Here is a 21,926-nt window from a genome sequence, read left to right as displayed (position 1 = left end):
CTAGGTCCAGCCTGTGAGAGGCAGTGTGCAGGTACCGGCAGGGAGAATGGAGCAAGAAGGAGACCCTGCCTCTGGTGTTTGATGCTGGGAAGACCAAGGCCCCGGTCGCTGTGCTAGGAGGGAGTGTGGCATCACAGAAGAGATGGGGCCCAGCAAAGGGGTTCGGGAGGTCACCAGAGGGAGACCCCCACCAGATCCAGAAAGGTTGCGTGTGTCGGGCCGGTGGAGCTGGGGAGGCAGTTCTGGGTGGAAGTCGCAGCCTGAGCACGGGAACCAAGGCAGGAGAGCGCAAGGCCCTGCTGAGGACATCCATCGGCCGGCCCAGATCACTTGGACCACCTCTGACGCCGTTCCGTTCTGTTGTCTCTGCCCCCATCTCTCCCATCTCTCCTCCCTAGTTCAGCCTGCTCCACAACCGGCAGTGGATCCTAAAACACAGATCTCATCTTATCACGCCCCTACTCCTAACTCCAGCATTTAAAGTCCACATTCCTTAGTGTGACCTCTGATAGGCTTTCCTCTCCAACCTGGCCTGCCCACCCCTCTGGAACCCTGTCTCTCCCTCCCCTCCAGGCTTTGCTTGACCTGGTCCCACCATCTGGAACGCCCTTCCTCATCCTTCACTTGGCAAGCGCTTTTTCACCTTCAAAGCCCCGTGCAATTGGCACCTCCTCTGAGGAGCCTTCCCAGCTTCTTCCCCAGGCACAGCAATTGCTCTCTCATCTGCAGCCGATGATACTTTCAACCTTCTCTACTTGTGTGTTCAGCCTGGTTTCGCGGGTTGTGACTTTCTCTCCCAGGAGAAAGTGAGCATTTGTGTTTTATTCTTTGCACTCTAGAGACCAGCCTGATGGGGCCTGCAATGCAGGAAATAAAGATGTATTGTTGCATGGTGATTTGGGGGGCGTAAGGCAAAGGTAGGGTAAGTTAAACACCAAGATAAATGACGATGCTCTGGCTCATGGCAGTACGGAGTCAGGGCTGAGGGAGGTGCTCAGAGGACCGAGGAGGCTTGCAGCCCAGGAAGCACACAGGAGAAAGGGGAACCTGAGAAGCTTTACAAGACATTTAGGATTTAGATAAGCCACAAGTGGTAGCTTGCTTTTATTGGCTTGCCAACTCCGGACAATGGGGAATCGCTGCCCGGAACGCTGTGAGGAGCAGAATTCTCAGGTGGCAATGGCCTAGGAGGCCAGCGTGACAGGACGGATTGGCCCTTTGGCGTGGGGGCACTCACTCTGTGTCCACCTTTGGCTGGAGAAGAGGACTGGATGGTTCCGCAGGTGCCCGGGGCCCGCCTGCCGTCTTCCCCTTGTGCCTCCACTTGGAGGAACCCAGCCCTGACTCCCCACCCCTCTCCCACCCGCTGTCTGCTGACTTGCCAGAACCCAGCGCTGCCCCAGACGGCTCTTCCTGCGGGAGACCCCACGATCCAGCAGGGTTAGAAATGTCCCTCGCTGAGATCAGGTCTTGAGATTCCCCAGGTTGGGGGACCATGACAGCAACTGGAGTGATTCTCTGGATTGTTATGGGCCAAAAAGCCCATTTAGGACAAAAGAAAGGGGACTGGGTGGGTGGGTGGTGGGAAGACAGCCTGAGTTGCGTCTCTGTCCCTCTGTGTTACTTGAAATGGCCTCTTAGGGGCTTGGTCCCTCTCTCCGGCTGATTGAACGTGGCCGACAGAATCGCAGGTGTGGCACCTCATTCTCTTCTGCTTTCCTTCCAGTCATTGCCAAAAGTGGGCCGTGCCCCTGCGTGCGTCCAGCATGTGGACAGCTGATGTGGGGTGGGCTTGGAAGAGCCCGGGGCTGGGAATGGAATCGCAGAAGCTAGACTTGAACCCATTTCACACTGAGGTGGGCGTGAAAGCACGCGTTCCGGGCGCAGTGTGGGAGCGATACTGGCTCTGCCTGCCTCTCTGGCTCTGATCTGCTTGCTCTGGCTCTCACCTGTATGACGAGAAGGAGCCCACTGCTCTCAAGCCCACCTTGTAATGGGCTCCCCAGTATAACCCTGACCTTGATCCCTGTGGGGGTGCGGAAAGAGGGGGTGCAGCTCAGAATGGCAGCTGAGGTCTGTGAGTCTTGCCTTCTGGCAGACAAGACGACATGGAATGGAGCGCGGCTCTGATACCTGGCCCTTCTTTAAAAAAGAGACTAGAAAATGGCTAGTTCTTCTTCTGATCTTTAAAAAAAGAAAAAAAAGTCCTCATTTTTTCAGAAAACGTACCATTGATGATGGAAGAGGGACTGGAGCCTCAAATTGCTGATAAAGCTTTTAGTTTCTGCACGGAGCTTTGTTCTGTGGGGTGCATGGGCCTGGCCACTGGATCTTTTAGTCTGACACCTGTAGAGCCGGTTCTGCTAGCCCCTGAAGGAATTCTTGAGAGGTGGCCCCAACAATTCCCACACTTCTTGGTTTCACGCAGGAACATTGCTAATGGGTTTCACAGTGCCTGGTGTGGACAGTGGTCCAAGCATCTTTCTTATCAAAGAAACACTAGAGATGTACTATGATCCACCTTCAGCCAAAGGCACAGTGAATGCCATCCCATCAGCTGTACATTTGCCTGTGTGTGTTGTTCTCCAAACACACTTTGGTCCACCTGGCTTCCAGGATTCATTTCTCTATTTAAGCGGATGGCGGTTGTGTGAAGGGCCCAACCATTGCCCACTGTAAGGGATATGCTTTAGCGGAAACACTGTGGTATTGTGGGATGAGGTTGATAATTACTATACCCATTTGATGGACAAGGAAACTGAGGGCCAGAGAGATGAAGTCATTTGCTCAAGGTCAGATAGCTGATTCATCCAGGATTTTTAAACAGATCCCACTGACTCTAATCCCCATGCCATTTCCACTGCACCCGTCTGGAGCATTTGGACTCCGCACAAAGGGCAGAAGTTAGGGTGGGCTTCCCTTCCAAGATGGGATCCACTGAAAGGAGCTCACAGGAGACGCAGACTTAGAAGGGACACCCTAGCTGGGCCTTGGAACCAAGGTAGAACAGAGCACTGCTGGGTGGTGTCACTCACTCGACCTCTCAGCACGAAATGCTGACTTATATTTGGTTGTCTTGTCCTTAAGTCCCAGGAACCCCCAACCTCGGAAAACTTAGCAAACCCTTTAGAAGAAAAGGTAATGGAAGAATCGACCAGCAGTAAAAAAAAGGAAAAAAGGAAACATATGGACCACGTAGAAAGTTCAGTATTCATAGCACCCGGAACTGTTCGATCCTCAGAGGACCTAGAAGAAGACACTGGTGACAACAGAATCCTTTCCAGGTATTTTATTACTATCTTCTCACCCCAGAGGCCCAGCTTTAGAGAGTTTACTCTCTAAACTCATTCCATTGTCAGTTTCGGATGTGTTGGGGGCTGCAGGGGTGGAACTGACAGACAGCAGGGGAAACACAGATTCCTACAAACTTCATCGGGTAAGTCGGTCATTTGCCGGAATCGGAAACACAGCTTCATCCTCATTCTTTGCACCGGGGTCCCCACCCAACCTCGCCATTACCAGACCTGCTGATGAGCAGCAAAATGGGAAGACCTGAAGCACATCTTCATTCCTCACCCCAAATACCCTTGGGTGGGAACTAGCAGTGAGCAGAGGAATGGCTGGACCGTAGGTAGGTGTGGGGTGTGAAAAGCAGTGGACTTGGGGACTCTGCCGACCTCCAGATAACAGCTGGTTGGGCTAGTTAGAGATCAAACTTAGGCGTTTATAAGCATCTTACAGCATTGGAAGGGATGTGTTTCATTATGTGCCAAGGAGACCTTTATTGTTGTCACATGGAATTTGGACTTCAATAGGGCTTCACCCATGAATTTGGTTCCGAAGAAATAAGGATGGCTCATTTATCTCAGGGAGGATAATGAACTTCAGCTCATCTACAGGAAACTTGTAGCACACATCTGCTTTGTCACACTGAGGCCACCAGGTGAGCCAGATTTGTCCCAGGGAAAATATTTCACTGCTGAATTTCAGAAGACCCTGGCCTCTCCCCATGATCAGTCATCATCGCAGAAGCTGCTGTTTCCATGGCCTGTGTGTTCATGGCCTATGCATTGCCCATACATTTCCTCATTCATTCTCACCCCGCCCATAGGCAGGTAGGTGGGGTTGTACACATTACGGCAAACAAGGGAGCTTGGGTCACCCCTCAGATTAGGAGATGGCCCCGCTGGGGTCTCGGACTCAGACCTGTCAGACTCCATGGTCCACATTCTTTTCATGACCCCCCATTGCCTGTGGTGGGTGAGCCCCTGGCTGCAGAGGGAAGCTGTTGAGATATGCATTTGGGGAGAAGCCCACACAGGGAGAGACGAGAAGGAGGTGGCAGGTGCCCAGCTTTCCATCTCCACGCTGCCTTGCTTCCATGCCTGGGCTGTGGGGCACCGAGGGCGAGGAGTCAGGAGCCCGGGTGCTGAGGAGCGAGGCCCAGCGGAAGGCTCCTGCTGACTGCCCGTGACGGCCAGAGCCCCTCTCCCTACCTCTGGCATGGTTGTCCAGCAGCCATCTGTGTCTTCGTGTGTAGCTGCACCCTGTTCTAATGCCGATGAACACTGACGAGCAGGTGGCTCAGGGCCGTCCTCTGCTCCATCGCAACTCAGGGAGGGGCCGTTGGCCATTTGCCACGCTGCTCAGCTTCTCCCTAAGCAGGCGAATTCTCAGTCATCTCTGAGCAGCCACAATGTGAGGGAGTCTTCTGGACTTGGGGACCTCAGAAAAGGTCAGGCACAGCTCTACCCTGCAGGGGCTCACAGCTAGAGACAGATAAGACGTGCTCCATGCATTCTGTGAGGACTGGTGGGACACCTTAGTTGTTAAGAGGCAACTGAGGATTTCACATTTTAGACCTCAGGCAGGTGGAGAGGATTGAGATAGCCTGGGGGGCTGAGACGTCACCTGCATTGAGAGTTGAGGGATAAGGGGGGTCTGGATTTGGAAGAGGGAGAGAGAAGGCATTCCAGGTGAAGAAACAGCCTGAGCAAGCGGCTGGCACACAGTGGGCACCCCAGTGAGGGAGTGGGGGAGACACAGAAGCCTTGGGGGAAAGCCAGCATCTTGGATATGAGCTCTGTCAAGAAGTACCAGCAAAACCCATCCCTGTGGAGGTGAAACAAAGGAGAAATATTGAAAAGTAGACCGTTACCTCGGCATATGTGGGAAGGAGAGGCCTGGCTGACTTTTCAGTGCAAAGGCTGTACTCTGATCTCCCTGCACAGAGCAGGCAGCAGCTACCTTCCCAGCTCTCCCCACCTCACCTCAGGCAAAGCTGGAATTACTGTGAAGCAGTTCAGTCCAGGTAAAAGCTACATGCAAAAAGGAAGCAGAGGTGTGCTTGTGTGAATGAGTGAGGACCCCTGAGGCCCCTCCTGTGTGCCAGGCCATGTCATCTGCTCCCTGCAGGGTAGGAGATGCCATCACTTGCTTTCACACTCGGGAAAACTGAGTTCAAAGTCCATACCTGGCCCAAGTCTATTGAATGGGACTGAGCCTTGGGCATCTCTCTTCCCTGAACTGGGATGTTTCTCCTGGCTGTACCTTGACTCCGTCACCACCTGTGGCTTCCCATTGGTCAAAGCAGAAAGGCCCATTGAGGTCCAGTGTGCCAGAGCCTGCTGGACGCCTTGTGACCTGTCTCCCAGCTTCATCTCCCTCCACCTTCAGTTACCCTCTCCCTGCATCCCCAGCATGCCAGGCACCCTGGCATTAGTTGAGGTCCTTGAATGCCCAGCCCTCACCTAAGCTCCTTCACCTTTGAGGACCCTCTGTCCCCTGCCTGTCTCCTGCCTTGCTCCCTTGGGTCTCAGCTTCACTGTCACTTCCTCCAGGCAGACTTCTTGGATTTCTCCAGGCTATTTTTAATCCCCCTTTATATGTTCTTATAGCCTCTACTCTTATCAAAACAGTAATTTCTATAATCGTTTGTGTACGGATGTATTTATCCTCTGCTCTCCCCCTAGATGATGAGCCAGCTCCCTGGAGGTGGGGAGAGCGCAGTGTGACCCCAGCATTTAGCACAGCTCCTGGCTCGCAGTTGGCGTTCAGTGCAGATGCTTTGGGTGAATGAATGAATGAATGAATGAATGAATGTGTGCTCTCGGTCTGCTGTCCTTAGTCCCTGGCACACATAGGCTCTTGATGGTGCTTGCCGAGAGAATGAAGTTCAGGATGCCAACCTGAATCAACCTCGTGTTGGTTATACTGTAACACAAAACCACCTAAAATAAAGCATGCTGGAAAGAGTGAGAGTCCCCTCCTCACAGGGATGCGCTTTTTACTAGAAAAATACTAGAAACACCGGGGAAAAGAGTGCCCTGCGTCTCCAGGCGCTCCTGTGTGCTGAGTCAGCTCTTACGGACACCGCTGGCTTCCAGGCAGGAGGAGCCTTTTTCTTTGTGGGTGCATTTTGTTTCGTTTCTGTGCTGTGATACCATCCAGGAAAAACTAGCACGGGCTTTGCCTTAGGACAAGGCCTAGCCCAGCACCTGGCACGTAGTAGGTGCCCAATAACTATTAGTTGGAAACGTGCCGAAAGCAAGAGAAATTTTCAGGACAGCAGTGAGCAGGAAAACCAGGGCTGCCAATGATGAATTCCCTGGGGATAAATAAACTGTGTGTCAAATGCCTTTTTTTTCTGGACTGCAGAATGCCAGCCACATAGTAGGTTTCCCTGGAGGAAGCTGAGATGGCCGTCTCTGTACCCGGCCACATCAGCACCCAACACCTTGTTCTGCTGTGGAGCCGTGAGACGAGCCACTTTGACCTGCAGTACACTGTTATCCCCACCAGCTCCATGAAGTAGGGGGTGGGAATGACAAACCATTTGACAGATGAGGAAATCTGATCAGAGACAGAATACTTGGCTAAGGTTGCCAGTCAATCAACCAGGAGCCAGGATGACAGCCCAGGCCTCTGGCTGGGTCTCGTCTGCCTCAGCCTTGCCTAGGTGAGCCAGCTTTACTAGAAAGCCAGGGACCCATTCCATACCAGCCTCATCGTGTATGAAAGGAGAAGAGGTGATACCCCGGAGAGCTAGACAAGCGGCCAGAAGCACTGGGCACAGGACGGAGCACTGGAAGGGAGTCAGGATACCAGGTCTGGGCCCAGGTCTGACCTTAGCTAGCAGAGGACGTCCGGTGAGTCTGCACACTTAGGGATCCTTGGAAAAAGACCCTTCCTGCCGCGAAGGCGTATGACTTTCAAGAATATGTGGTCTTGCTTTCTATTTAAAATGTATTCTCGCTGTTTTTTCTTGTTGATGAGGGCCCAGTGTGTCTCTCTAATAGCTATCCTCCTATTTGTAAGCGCACTCCAGCCCAAGTGGGCGTATTGGGTAAAATGTCTCATTTCTGTCCCTGGGTCTGAGATGGTCGTTTGCCGAAGTCCGCATGTGGGAGCCTCAGGAGGTGGGTGGGGTAAGGTGGGGGAGGGGATGAGCCCTGCTGAGCCACCCGGAGCTCTTGGTGGCACGAGTTCAAAAACGTGTGTTTATTTTTCAGGACTAGTCACAGTGACTTCAGCATTTACATTCGACGACATTCTAATAGGTCTTTGGAATCGGTTAGTATGTGAATTTCTTCTTCCTCTGTGCACCCCTGCTAATCAATTCCTTTCCACCCTTCCTCCTGCCCAGCCCAGAGCTTTGAAATTACTGACGTGCAGCAGCTAGACTTTTGGATAGAAGACAAGCAAATTGAAACCTTGTCGTTAAGCACAGTCCAATCGGATGTCCAGTTTGGGCAGTAATGGATATAAATAAAGTGATGATTTTAAAGCCCAAAGGCCTCTTTGTTATATTAAAAAAAATAAACAAACAAAAAAATGCATCCAAGACCCCCACCCTCACCCCTGTACACACACGCAGAATGATCACGTTCAAAGACAGGCGTGCAACAGAAGTGGAGGGTCTGCTTTACATTAGCAATCACTTAGCTCTGGATGTGCTGGGACCCAAAGCACCACAGGCCACAGCCCTGATTCAGGTGGTGGGTGATGGGGCCACCAGTGGGGGGTCGGGAGAGTGGGTAGCATAATGTAGCATGTTGTTTAACAGTTTGACTTGGGAAGTAGATGTTTGCAGTGTTGAAAAAAAAACATGGCATGCTCGGCTTTGTATATTTAAAATCGTTTTATTTTCTGTTTCAGAGATTTCATCTTTACTAATTGGGTTGCGGGGGTTTTGTTTATAAATTTCACTGTAGGATCATTTTAGCTATGTTCAATTGAGGAACGCAGCTGATGTGGATGAGAGAAGGAACCGAATGTTAAGCAGGTTGGTGGCTTTACTCCGAGTTTTGTGGGGTTTAAAAAATATTTTCCTTTTTAATTATGCAGCCTCCCTTCCAGGGGTGGCGATTCTTCTGCTATCCTCTGTTGATACCAAGAGTTAAGAGTCTGTGATAATGCAAGAAAAATACCTGTTTCAGAGAAATTGCATATGAGTCGGTGGGAAAAGTAGATATTAATAAACAGAAAATGTCTCAGCTTAAGGACGGCTCTGCGTCAGGCAGCTGCGTTTAAATAATGCAGTGGCATGGCCTGGCTGTCCGAGGGAGAGCCAGACAGGAGCAGTAGTGACGTGGTACTGAGTGTGATCTAAATGCTACCGTGCCTGACACCCATGTTCATTCTGTGTCACCATTGCAGGTACAATACTGAGAAGCTCACTGAGCTGATTTTACAGTTTTATGGCATCAGAGCAGACATGAAGAGGGAATGCAGACATGCCAGGATGTCTATGAAAGTATCTGTGACTGTTGGAGAACTAGATGACCTAGTCTAAGATTGCTGAATTGCTGTGAAATAGCCCACTTAGGACATAGGAAACTAAAGCTGACAAGTCTGAGATGCCCCTATCCCTGTGAAAGTTACCAAATCACTTCATTTTATTGATTTTGTTTTTATATATTTGCCACAGCTTTCAACTGGCTGAGAAGGACTTAAATTATTGGAATGGAAAACCTCTGTCTGAATATTGCCCAACACTCAAGAGTGTAATCCCTAAAACTCCACCTCTCTGGCTCCTTAAAAAGAAGCAAGACCCTGCCATGAAATGGAAATATTAATTCAAGTTTTCCATTAGGCTTGACATACTCATAGGAAAACAGTACTTTTGGTTTTTATGAGAGAGAGACTTTGAAAATCGAACCTGCGAGCCTGAGAAATGCAGTCGTGCTTTCCATGTTTTTGAGCATTTATTACTTCAAAAAAAGACGTAAATTTTCTGTAAAAACAGTTTTAAGAAAGAGAAAGAAATTCTGTCAGTTGCCCGTTATCTGCCTGTGAATCACTCAGTTTCTAAACCAAAGCAAATGTTTCTTCATCCTTGGCCTGTCTTGTCACTGGGTCAGGGCAGAGTCCAGGGATGAAGTGGGCTTCCCTCCTCATCATCTCCATCACACGCACCAAATGACCCTAAGAAGCTTACAGGCTCAGCTTCTATAAATACAGCTTCAAGCAGAGGCCCCCAACCCCGCTTCCAATCAGATTATGGCCTCCAACCCTTTCCTTGGTGGAAATTTGGAGCTGTGGTTGGTCTCCACCACACAGCGCCCTTCTGGGCTTTATCTGCCAGGCAAAAGCAAAATGTCACTTGAATGCCACCTTCTGTAAAATAAAAGAAGAAAGATAAATCTGACCAAAACCAAATCTAGTAATTATTTTGAAGGTTATATTCCAAAGCCAAAAACCAAACTTGGCGGTGGTAGGATGTGCCTTTGTTTGTGATGGCTGTTTTCAAATTATCTGTAATCAGGGAACTCTCTGTTCCTTTTCATGACTTATGAAGTCCCCTGTTACTCATGACAGAGCTGTCAGTATCTAAGTCTGCGTTTAGGGCACTGTGGTGGAAGGGACGGTGCCCTGGACTGGCAGTTAGACCTGGCCCAGAGTCCGGCTCTGTCACAAAGTAATTGTGTGACCTGAGGCAAGCCACTCCACCCACGAGTCTCAGTATGCCCATCTGCAGAATGGGCTAACACCTCTCCCTCTTCATGTTGTGGCGATGAACTGAGCATGTGTGAAAGCCCACAGGGCTGCCTGCACTCCAGCCCCTCCACCTTGGGTCTACACGCAATGTGGGGCCTCTTGGACGCCTCTCTGGGCAGCCCTCAGCTCTCCAGTTGGGCAGTGAAGTTGGAGTACAGGGAGCAAGTGGGGTCATCTAAAACTGGGGACCCACTTGTAACTGCCTTGCCTGTGTCTTCCTTCTGCAGGAAAGCCAACCACTCCGGAGAAGCCACACTGCCGGAGAGCCACAGCCTGCAGAACGACTCGCTGGCACAGTTCGTCCAGCAGCCGGACATGATGTATTTTATCCTCTTCCTCTGGCTCCTGGTGTATTGCCTGCTGCTCTTCCCACAGCTGGACGTCAACAGACTCTGAAGCGTGTGTCTGCATAATAAAAAGACAGGGCCCTTGACGGGGTGGGGGTCTTTATACTTCATTTTATTTCAGGTTCTGGAAAGGGCACCTCTGCAGACAGCTGGGGACCTACCAGGAAGCTTGGACTCCCCGCTTTGTTTTCATGTTTCCTTTGCCTCCTGTGCGTCTAAGCATGCTTTCTGTCCGGCTGTGTACTCAACACTCAGGGGTATGCCGAATCCTTGGGTGGGCTTTGTTCTCACGTGCCTTGCTTTGTCAGTTACTAGTATTTAGCTGTAACCCGGGCCTTAGCCCGTCTCATATGCAGGTTTTTAAGGTCCAAGTTACTTAACCTCTCAGGTGAGGGTCCTCCTGATGAGAAAGAAGGTGGATGTCCCAGGCAGAGCCTCCACTGGGAAGGAAACTGCCACGTTTTTACCCAGGAGGGGATGTTGGAGTAAAGGTGCCTGGTGTCCATGCACCTGTGTGGTCTGGGGGACCTCTGAACAGCACACAGCTGCCAGCTCCAGGAAGGGGCATCAGGAATTGCAAAACGCACGGAGGAGCGTGAAGGCTGTGTCATGAGCTGCAGTGCACTCTTTTTCACCCTAGTTTTTTGTTTTTGTTTTATCTTTGTTTTTTAAAGATTTTATTGGGGAATTGGGGAAGGGGAACAGATACGTTGTTGTCCTTCAGTCTTAGTTGTGAAGGACGCAGCTAGCTCAGCTTCAAGTCCAGTCTCCATCCGGCCGCCCATCGGCAGCTCAGTGGCCCATGTGGGAATCGAACCGGCAACCTGCTGCTCAGAGTTTGCACTCTTAACCAACTGAGCCACTCAGCCAGCCCCTTCACCTTAGTTTTTTTTAAGTAGAAGGGTGGGATACATTTTAAACTTACTTTTGCATTGATTGAATTGAGGTGATTTTCAAATTTTTTTCACCAATGGGACCCTCCTTTTAAATGAATTCTTTTAATCATAGACTAAAAGCAGAGCTTTGGCTGACACAGGGCAGGCCTGGGGTCCCTCCCACTTTGCCTCGGCAGCCCCCTGGCTTCCATCGATGGCTCCCGAGGCATCCGTGCCAGTCCCCAAGGCCCCACTAGGCACTGCAAAAAGCCCTTAAAAGCCTGAGGAGTGAAGGAGAGGCTGAGCTAAGAGCAGCTCCAGCTGATGTTAGGGCTAGAAGTGGCCCAGCAAGTTCTCACCCCTTTGTGAGAAAGCCTTTGTGGACCCCTGCTTCAGAATGCAGTCTTGGCGTGGGCATGCTTGGTGGTCCTGCACAATGGGTTTCTTGAAAAGGCTTCCTGGAAAGCACCCTGAGAAGTAAACTAGAATAGGTGGGTGGTTTGAGAGAGGACAGAGGCACCCACCCGCCCTTCCGTCTCCTGCCCTGGGCTTCCTCTGCCCTGTTTCCTTCGGAAATGCATTGCTTCCTGCCCCCATTGTCCTCGTGTTAGGTGACAACTTACAAAATCACAAACTATTAGGTCAGGAGGGGCAACACAGACAGCATCTTGATCAGCTGAACCCAGAGAGGCAGAGTGGATTGTCCGAGGTCACCCAGCCCACTAGGAGCAGACTCACAAGCACACCCAGACCACCCACCTGGTGCCCAGTCCAGAGCTGCCACCTCTCTTAGGGAATTTCCACTGCACCCATGAATGTCCTTTAAAAAGATAAAATGATTAGATAAAAATGACCTCATTTAAACAAAACCAGAATTTTTAGACCAGTCTTCAACCTTTGTTTTGTTCTTGTATTTTTCCCATGAGGAAGTTTTAATCACTTCCAAGCTCATCTCTATTACTTCTGGGGGGCCCTCGACAGCTCTAACTGCTTATTGGTTGACATACTAGCATTGTTCTCACTCCAGGAATCACATTTTCTCTTAGCAAGCCAGGGACTCGCTTATTTCAAACAGTGAGGTTCAAGTTTACAGGATTCCAGCATGGCCCATAGAATTCACATAGCACATCTGAGTCGATGACAGCCAAAACCTGGCCTCTAACCCACTCTGATTACAGACTGCCTTCTCTCCAGGAACGAATCTAAGCCTTCCCAGCCGAAAGCTGTTGGGAGCTTGGAGTGATTCCATCTTGAAGGCCAAGCATCCCATGGAAAATGAGCTAATTAATGAGCGCCCTGGCATCCCCGAAAGCTCCAAGGTACAGATAATAAAGATTATGTGTGTGATATTTTAGAACCCTGGACACCAGGCAGTGCTCGCCAAAATTAGATGCTTTCAGAGCCAGAGAAGAGCTGACCCAAACGTTAATCATTTCATTTACGGGTTTAGACTTTATTCAGAAAAATCTCTGCAGGCTTCTTCTCTCACTTATTACAACCTTTAATATTGTATAAAACCATTTACTGGCAAAATACCTAAAAGTCATTTGGTTCAGGTTGGCAGCAAACTGATTTTTTTTTTAAAGGAAAAAAAAAATTCTCATTTGAGTATAGGCTTATATGGAAGATTCTGGTTATAAAAAGCGGATATAGAAACCTGCAGGAAAAACCACCCCATGGCTTGTTTTTTGTTTTTTTTTTTTAGGGTTGATTTTAAACTCTTATCCAAGTAATACATGTTCATAGTTTCAAAAGAAACAAACACTGTAAGGTTTTCAATGAAAACTAGCAAACCCCCTGAGTCTTGCTCCCTGGAAGTAACACTTGCAACTCTTAGCTGTTTCTTCCACTATTTACCTTTGCATTTCTACATAACTTGCTTATACTTTAATTTTTTAAATTAGCCTCGAAGCATCTTGTGACTTGCTATTGTGGTAGGTTAGGCTGTTGCTCTACCCATCCCCCACTTTGTTTATCCAGCATAATTAGATCATCTTATTTGGTGCATCTCTATTCGGTGTCGGTGTGTAAGGGCAGTTGACTTCTGAGTCAAGTCGTGCGCTGTGGTTCCATGTGCTTTCTTGTCAAATGTTTCCCCTTTGATTGGATTTTTTTGGAGCTGTGGCACATTCCTTAGTAACTTCCCAAGAAAAGGAATGTGGGAAGTAAATGTTGTAAATATTTTGAGGTGTTTGCATAACTTAAAATGTCTTTATTCTGCCCCTACCCGAAGTGGGTAGGTAAAGAATTGCAGGTGGAAAATAATGCCCTCTCCCCACCCCCAATGTGATTGTTGAGATTCTGGTGCCATTTTGATTCCCAAGGCTTTAGCTGTGGCTCGGGTTTCTCCCACTCCCAGGAGATACTTAATATCCCTTCGTCGTTAGGTTCTGAACTGTCTTGATGGTGTTGTACCCTTGATGGTGTACCTCATGCTGGGCTCTCATGGAAAATGTCTTAAATTTTCGTGTAATTGTTCACCTTTCCTTCTGGACTGCCTATTATTCCAATGTTGGACCTCCCAGGTTAACCCTATAATATTTTTCATCTTTTCTACTTCTCGTCTCTTTATTATTATTTTTTTTATCTGCTTTCAGGAAGTTATTCCGCTTTATCCTCTCAATACTCCTGCTGAATGTTTTATTTAATTTTAATTTCCAAATCAATTGTGTTGTTCTGTCTCTTGCTCCTGTTTTATAGTGTCCTGTTCTTGTTTCATGGGTGCAGATCTGAGTTCCCTGTGGATGTTCATGCTAGTGGGGTTTTTGGAAGTTCTTTTCTCCTCCCTGTATGGTCTTTGTTTCCTGTAAGTTTCCTTTCTCTCGGTTAGTCTCAGCCTCTGTCTTTCATGTTACAAGTTTTCTTCAAATATCTGGTGATCCTGTGGATCTGCTCATGTTTAACAGTCATGCATCAAAATATGGATTGGAAACTTCATGTGTCAACTGGTGGGTTTTTCTGTAGGGTCACCAGGTGGGCTCCTGGACTCCTCGTGGGAGGAACCCACATATCCATATTTGCAGGTCTTTTCTCTAGGGCTCTTTTCCTTTCTTTAGAGACATTTCTGCTTGTCTCCTGCCTGGGAAAGAGGAACATACATGAGGCTGCTACTAGCCTATGCTGTGCCCTCATGCAGTTTCTAAAAAGGCGTCCACTCTGGGTGGATGACGTGGTAAAAGATGTCCCTCTCTGGGCAGAAGCCACCCAATGGGCACTTGGCTTGACTGGAAGATGGTACCTATTGCCCATTGTTTCAGGAGGATGCAATCCTGAGCTAGGGTAAGGCTTGAGGAGCAGAGCAAGGGCTAGATTTCAACTCCCAATTACCCTTAGTCATGCGCCTTTGTGCAGTGCACAGACTGGAGGGCCGTATGCACCCAGAAACCCCAGCACACTCCCGAGTGTCCAAGCCCTGACCTCTGAGCAGTGAGACTCCTCACAGTCAGCATTTAGACTCACTGAATTGCTCCCACCTGGCTGGACCTGGTGTCACTGGGTTGGAGTTCTTTCGTTTCTCCACGCAGGGGGACTGCTGCCGCTGACTGCTCAGTGGCATGCCTCTGCAGGGATGTGGTATCAGGAATCCTCCTTCCTGCCCACTTCCCAGCAGCTCTGCCCCTGCCGTAAACGGGTTGGCATTCCTTGCCTGCTGGGGTCTTCTCTCCGTGCCTTCGTCTTCATGACTGCATAACTTCCATTCCTTGGCTTTTGTTTTCATGTGGTTTCACCAGGGAAGAAATGAGCCCATGTGTTCAATCCACCATGTTGAACCAGAGCCCCTATTTGAGCTTTCTCACCATCTTGTTCGGTGGCTCCGTGCTCTGTGGACTTGACGGTGAACTTGCCCTGCGTCCAGCTGGGGCTGCGGCAATGTCCATCCTGCCGAGCGGTGGTCTGCTGAGCATCTTCTTGCAATGCTGGGCAGGAGAGGCTGCCATAGCACGCAGAAGCGCTGCTTGAATGCCGCAATTAAAATGGTTCTCCTTCCTTCCCCCTTTTTTTCACCCCTGCCCCCACAAAACTTAGATCCCTCACCTCCCCACAAGCTCCTGTCTATGGAGTCATCCAGTTTCTAGGTTTCCTCTCTGCCACCGCACTTCATTTGGAAACCAGTAGTCCACAGTGGTGTTAACCAGAGAACAAACAGGGTGGTCCTTCTGCTAGTTGGCTGTTTGGACCTGGCCAGCATTTTCTCTAGCCAAACCCAGTCTCTATAGGGAGATGGGCTCCCACCAGGATGGTTAATAAGAGAGTGCACCCGTGCTGCCCCCAGGATGGCCACCCAGCACATGTGCTGCGTCTCCCTTCCTGGAGTTCAGCGTAGTTCCCCCAACTCTGTCCCTGTGTGGTGCTTGCCTGCTCTTTGTAAGGGGAGAACTGGTAGGAGGCAGAAGCATTTAGAAGCTGCCTGGATAGTCCGTCTTCATAAATTCTAGATTATTTTTGTCTGTCAGCCTTAGGGATCATGTAAGGGTCCAGCACCTCGCTTGAGAAATGAGAAAATTGACGATCAGGAAGGAGAGATGACCAGTCACACTGCTATTAATAGTTTGGGCCCTCAGGATGGATGCCTTGATTCCCACCTAGCCTTTCTCCAAAACCGCAGCCTCCAGCCACTGAAGCTAACCTGTGTCCCGTCTTAGCCAAGGACTCAGAACATCATGGAACCAGTTTCTCAAACACAAGTCAGAGGAAACAAGTGGAGAATGTGACTTAGTGTCAGAATCGGCCATGGCTTCTTTGGTGAGAGCGCTTCCCTCTGCGGTTATGACATTGGAGTGTGGTCATGTGACGTCAACTCTTGCACGCAAGCTCGGTTTTGCTCCGATGTCCAGAGGGACTCCAGCAACCCCACTGGAGCTTTGAGACATGGCCTCTCTCTCCTCCCTGCTTGGAGACCTTTCTCAGGGATCTCTGCCCAATGACCCAAAGTCCCAAAATGGGCCAGCCATGTAGGCGCTCTGAGCCAACGTGGCTTCTCAGAACCTTCTCGGTGATGCTCTTGCCAGGATCAAGAGCACATAAAGCTGTTCAGGCCCAGACGTGTTATTTCTGTGTTCCCTGACACTGCATAATCTCCATTGAAACCACCGTAGGGGGAGATTTAATGTCTTGGGCCTGCGCTGCCCCCTGGGGCCCCCACTGAATAGTTGGTCATTCCTCGGGCCCATCCAGCTGGTGAACGGGGCTGCTCTGATGACAGGGTCCAGGTGCTGGGGTGGGTGGCTGAAGGCTGAGAGCTGGCATGGGTGATATCACGCTCATTTGCTGACAATTGCTGCGGAGTTCACCTTAACAGTTAGCCGGTGTCAGGGAGCCAAGAAATGAGATGTAACTTCTTTGCAGGACGCTGAGCTCCCCACATCTGTTCGACGCTTGCCTGGCATTTTCTTGAGGAATGACAGTCAGCAAGCAGCACAGGGAAGTGAGCCTGATGCGTGGGAAGCACGGGCTTTGCGCGAGTGTGCCCCGAATTTTCTATCTCCATCCGTGCAGACCATGGCTTCAGGCTCCACGTGAGCACTCGGCCTTCATGCTCTGATTTTTAAGAACGTGACAGTGACCTTCAGGCCTTGTCACTTCTCCACCTCCACCGTTGTGCACGGGACCAGGCTTGGGGTGAGCTTGGTCGAGTCATGGGGTGAAGGCCTGGGGAATCTGAGCTCCTGCTCCCCTGAGAGTCAGCACAGGGCAGAGTCGTGGAGCTCCTCAGATTGTTCTGGAATTGCCAGACCCCAGAGTGCCAGGAAGACCAACTTAATTTGTGTTTACAACTTGTTCTGACAACCTTGAACACCAGGTAAGCAGTTCTTTCCAACCCTGGGCTGTGGCATCAACAAGACAAAAAACATTCTTGTTTATGGGAAAAAGACAACCATAATTTTGTGCTGTTTGACTGTGTTGTCTTTAAATGCACACACAACCCCACAGTTGGTAGCCCTGATCCCACGGCTAACTTTGCAAAACCTCTGACACTCGGATGTCAAGTCTAGCTGTCAATCTAGCAGGACTCTCTTTAACTGAACCCATTTTTAAAAAGTTACTCCCTCCTTCTCTGGGAGGTATTACAGAATAGAGGAAAAGGTCAGGCTTAGGAATTGGGCAGATCTAGGTCCAAGTCCCAGCTTTGTCACCAGGTATCTGGACAGTCTTGGGCAAATTAACTTCTCCGAGCGTCTCCTGTGCAGAGTTGAGAGTAGGGACATATTTGTTGAATGAATTCTCCCTCCTTTGCAAAATGATGATGCCAAATGCTTGGTAGCTCCTCGTTTTCCATTTGCCTCCTCTCCAGGCTTTGAGTGTCCCTCCTTTCTCAACATTTAGATTCCCGCAGTTTCCTCCAACCTCCCTCCAACCCACTGTCGTCTAGCCAGCTGCTCGGTCTCAAATCTAACTCATGCCTTTTACTAGAGGAAGTTGAAGCCATTGTGTCCCCATGAACTCCTCCTCTGACCCTTACAACAGTCATGGGAGGTGGCCATTCCAGAGCGGAAACCAAAGCCCAGGAAGGAAAAAGAACCAGGCCATAGAGTAAGAGGATGTGGCAGGGCCTGGAACATAGGACTCATTTTCAGACGCTGGTTTTCACCCTAGACTTCATGACTTAGAAAATAAAGTTACGCTCGAATTCAGATTCTGCTTCTTGGTGACTTCGGCCTAGTTGGCAAGGTGTGGGTGGAGATTCTCAAGAGTTGGACAGGTGGCAGATGTCATTAGTCACGTGGCATTTCCCCACCTCACATCCTCCCCAAGTTTCTGCACACTTTGACTCGCAACCCCATATCAGAACTGCTTAAATATCTCCTTCCTACTTGCCTGGAAATGGCCAAGGAGACCAAATTCATGTTTTAGCCCATGGTTGCAAATTTGCAACCAAATTGCCTGTAAAGGGCCTTTAGCCATAAAATCTGTGTCTAACGTTGAAGATTTCAGTGACTTCAATTAACTCCACGCCCAGCCCCAGCTCATCACCTCTCCACCCCTAACCTAGGCTTTTCAGAGTAGGAAATTAGGCTTTCTCCTTCACAGAACAAATTCATTTTATTGTGCGGAGCCGAGCACCATTAAAAATGGGGATAGAGAACATGGATTACTTGGATGAGAAATAGGGATCATTATTTTTCCTTTGTTTTAAGGTGGAAAATCATGGTTTTTGCATGGTTGCACAAACAGAAAAAATGTTAATAGTTTTATTCCATTTGCAACAGCTACCAACTTGTTTTAGTCCAACCAAAAGGCAATAACGTGTTTTCTGCAATATTATGCTATGAGAGAGAACAGCCACAAAAATGCCTGTATTCTTAAATGTCATGCAAGGTTTGGAACACTTTTTTAAAGGAAACTCTGGGCGTGTCTTTAACCTAGAGAGTTAACTTTGTTCCGAAGTAGGACAGGCTGGCCTGGGAATCAGGAAGTCACATCCTGGCTGTGACTCACTTGCTGTGACACCTTGAATAATTCATTTACCTCTCTGGGTTGGCAGACCTCTTTTGAAAAGTCCTAGATTGAAAAATCCAAAGGTTAGCAAGTTAGGTTATTTTTTTTTTTAATCTCAGTCAGTGGCCTATTTGCTGAAAATAAGTGTACCTCTGTATTTGTAAGTGAATTCTAGAGCTTAGAGCATTGCTTCTGGCTTTCCTATCTGAGAAAGGTGCCTTCGGAAAAGGTTTGATCAAATAAAAGGTAGTCTGTTGAAGGCGTGGGGTTGCAAGTTGGAAGTAGAATGTGGGAGAGCTGCCTCCTAGGGCTCTCAGAACTAAAGTGGTCTTAAGTCAGCATCGGGGGCAGTTTTCCAGGGCAATTTCTTTCAAATTGAGAAGTTCAGCTGCAAGGATAAATGACTGTCACGGACTGGACCTGTCTACGCCAGCCATCTTGTTCCCCTCCCCGCAGCAGAATCACATACATAGGCACAGAAATTCTACTCACAGTCAGGCTGTTTGCATTCTAGCATGGGATCCCTTAAGCCAAAGGCTGGCATGTTCATGTGGAATGTCCCTGGGGTGAGCGTGATACCTGGTGTGGGAGGGATGTCAGGAAGAGACCAGCCCTTTGCCCTTGAAATTGCACCATAAGATAGCTGCCTGCATCACTTGCGGTGGTGCTGGTAATATCAGCCAAAGACAAATTGTACAAGTTGGAAAAATGGTTGTTTCCTACTGTACGTCGTCGGGACAAATTACTAAACCTGGTTTGTTCAGAGCACATTGTATTGGATGGTGATAGGCGTTTACTTTTGCAAGGTCTATAATATGTTTATTAGATTTGATGCTACAGTTTCTTTTAATGTCATGGCAGGACTTAATGGACAATGTGTGAAATTTTTTACTGAGAGCTCTAAGAGAACTATTGAAAAAAAAGTGAAATGTTATTTTGTAGTACAAGGATTATTTTGTCTATTTAGTATATACATAGCTGTAGCTTTGTAAAAAGGGATCTTTGTAAAAAATTGTATGAATGTGCACTCTTATTTATTGATTATTGTAAATGAAGATATAAATGAGTATTTGCATAATTTATACCTGTGGGAAATTAACTGGAGTATTTGTTATTTGACTGTTTTCTGTTAAGGAATTTTAGGCTTGGTGCTATGATGAATGGTCTTGTAAAATTACATGTATTCCTAAGAAAATTTTTGAGTATAAATTTCATGAACTGACCGTCTCATTGATCATTCTTATTTCCATGTGTGCCTCCGTCCGCCAACCAGAAATTACACTTTCCTTTTTCCAAACAGTGAGTGTGGTTCAGCCAGGGTAAGAGTGAAGCCAACTGGTTGTAGAGATTGTAAGGAATGTGCCCTTTTTAACGATTAACTTGCCTTGAGCCTTTGCATGTGAAGCTCTGAGAAGAAACAATAGTAATAGTAGTAGTAGTAGTAATAGTATTAATAGCGACAGAAGGGGCAGTAGTAGTAATGTAGTATAGTAACAGTAGTAATAGTAGTAGTGGTAGTTAGTCATAGTAGTACCGTGTTTTCCCAAAAATAAGACCTAACCAGAACATAAGCCCTAGCATGATTTTTCAGGATGCTCATAATATGAGCCCTACCCCAAACATAAGCCCCAGTTAAGATCGTCAGCCAGGCATGACTATTTGAATACATGTAGATTTTTGTACATGAATAAATATAGATTGTTGGAGCAAAAATTAATATAAGACCCGGTCTTATTTTTGGGGAAACACAGTAGTAGTAGTAGTTGTAGTAGTGATAGTAGTAGTATTAATAGAAATAACAATAGCAGTAGTACAAGTGCAGTAGTAATAGTAGTAGTAGTGATAGTGGTAATCGTAGTAGTAATAGCAATCGTAGTAGTAGTAATAGTAGTGGTAGTAGTAGTGTTAATAGCAATAGTAGTTGTAGTAATAGCAGAAGTGTAGTAGTCGCAGCAGCACTAGTAGTAGTGATGGGAGTAATAGTAGAGTTAGACTGCCTGCCTGGGTGCCTGGCTTGGAGTCCTGGATCTGTCTCTTACCAGCTGTGTGATCTCCAGCAAGTTACTGTAGTCACCTGGGCTCCCCAGAAAAGAGCCCGGGTCTGGCTCATGTGTATCACTGAGGGGTGAGTGCAACCCCAAGGCAGCAAGAGCGAGGCAAGGAAGGGGGGAAGGCAAATAAAAGGCAGCCCAACAAGTATTTATTACACGTCTGTGTACTCAGCGGCAGGCCCTGTGCTGGTTGCTGAGGATAGAGTGATACACGAAACCAAGTCCTTGTACTCATAGAGCTTACGTTCCAATGAGGAGATAGAAACAAGATAAGTGAACTATGTAGTATGGCAGGTGCTATCAGAAAGACCAGGGAAGGAGGACCAGACTGGGGGTGGATGGAGAGATGATACGATGTTACTAGAGTAGGCGGGAAAGGCCTCTTTGAGAGGGAGATATTTGATTAAAGCCCCAAAAGAGATACAGGGACGAGTCACTCGAATATCTGGGAGAACAGCTTTCCAAGCAAAGGGAGCAACCAGTGCAAAGGCACTGAGGTGGGGTCATGGCTGGTGTTTTTGAGGACAAGAAAGAGCCCAGTGTGTCTAAAGCACGGCGAGTGGGGAAGGGAGAGGTAGGAGAGGGTGGGAAGGACTGCAGGTCAAGTAGGGCCTTGGGGGGACATTGTAAGGACTTTGGCCTCTACCCTGAATGAGCGGGGTCCACTGGAGGGTATTGAGCACATGTGGACTAATGTCTTAGCAGGCTAACCCTGGCTGCCATGATGAGAATAGACTGGAGAACAAGGGCAGAGCAGCGGCCAGCTGGGAGGCCATTGCAACCATGCAGGACAGAGATGACAATGGCACAGACCAGGCTGTGAGCATCGATTGAATTTGCATGTGTTTTGAAAGCAGAGTTTCTGGTTTTGCTAATGGATTGGTGCAGGGTGTGAGAGAAACACAAGGGTCATGAAAGGCTCCAAGGTTTGGCCTGAGCAGCTGGAAGGATGGAGGTGCTAGGGGCTGACATGGGAGGAGCAGGCTGGAGTTTGAACTTGAGCAGGTTGAGTTGAGATGCCCCTTAGATGTCTCCTTTTCCTCTCCACGCCCAAGGGTCCTCAGGCCCATGGTAGAGGGAATGGCCCAGGGATGAATGATCATCTGCTAACACTGGGAATGGCCCAGCCCCCGTGGCTCCTTTGCTGCTCTGGTGCTGGGTCACAGTGGAGGCTTGAGAATCTCTGGTGGGTTTTGGAGTCTCAGGTCCCAGGTGCC

The 21,926-nt window shown here is 48.6% G+C and overlaps 1 protein-coding gene across 1 annotated transcript in view; it reads left to right on the top strand.

Moving 5' to 3' along the window:
* Positions 1–11,049, top strand: part of CLMN (calmin) — a 107,641-nt gene extending 96,592 nt beyond the window's left edge. Inside the window, exons 7-10 of the mRNA XM_019642454.1 lie at positions 3,088–3,284; positions 7,512–7,572; positions 8,214–8,284; positions 10,227–11,049. Of these exons, the coding sequence (XP_019497999.1) occupies positions 3,088–3,284; positions 7,512–7,572; positions 8,214–8,284; positions 10,227–10,395 (498 nt within the window). The 3' untranslated portion in view covers positions 10,396–11,049. The remainder of the gene's footprint in view (positions 1–3,087; positions 3,285–7,511; positions 7,573–8,213; positions 8,285–10,226) is intronic.
* Positions 11,050–21,926: the final 10,877 nt, after the last annotated feature.

This window comes from Hipposideros armiger, unplaced genomic scaffold (genome assembly GCF_001890085.2).
Source record: "Hipposideros armiger isolate ML-2016 unplaced genomic scaffold, ASM189008v1 scaffold_69, whole genome shotgun sequence".
NCBI lineage: Eukaryota > Metazoa > Chordata > Mammalia > Chiroptera > Hipposideridae > Hipposideros > Hipposideros armiger.
Note: the sequence above shows the minus strand (reverse complement) of the source record. Positions and strands in the feature narration are given on the sequence as shown.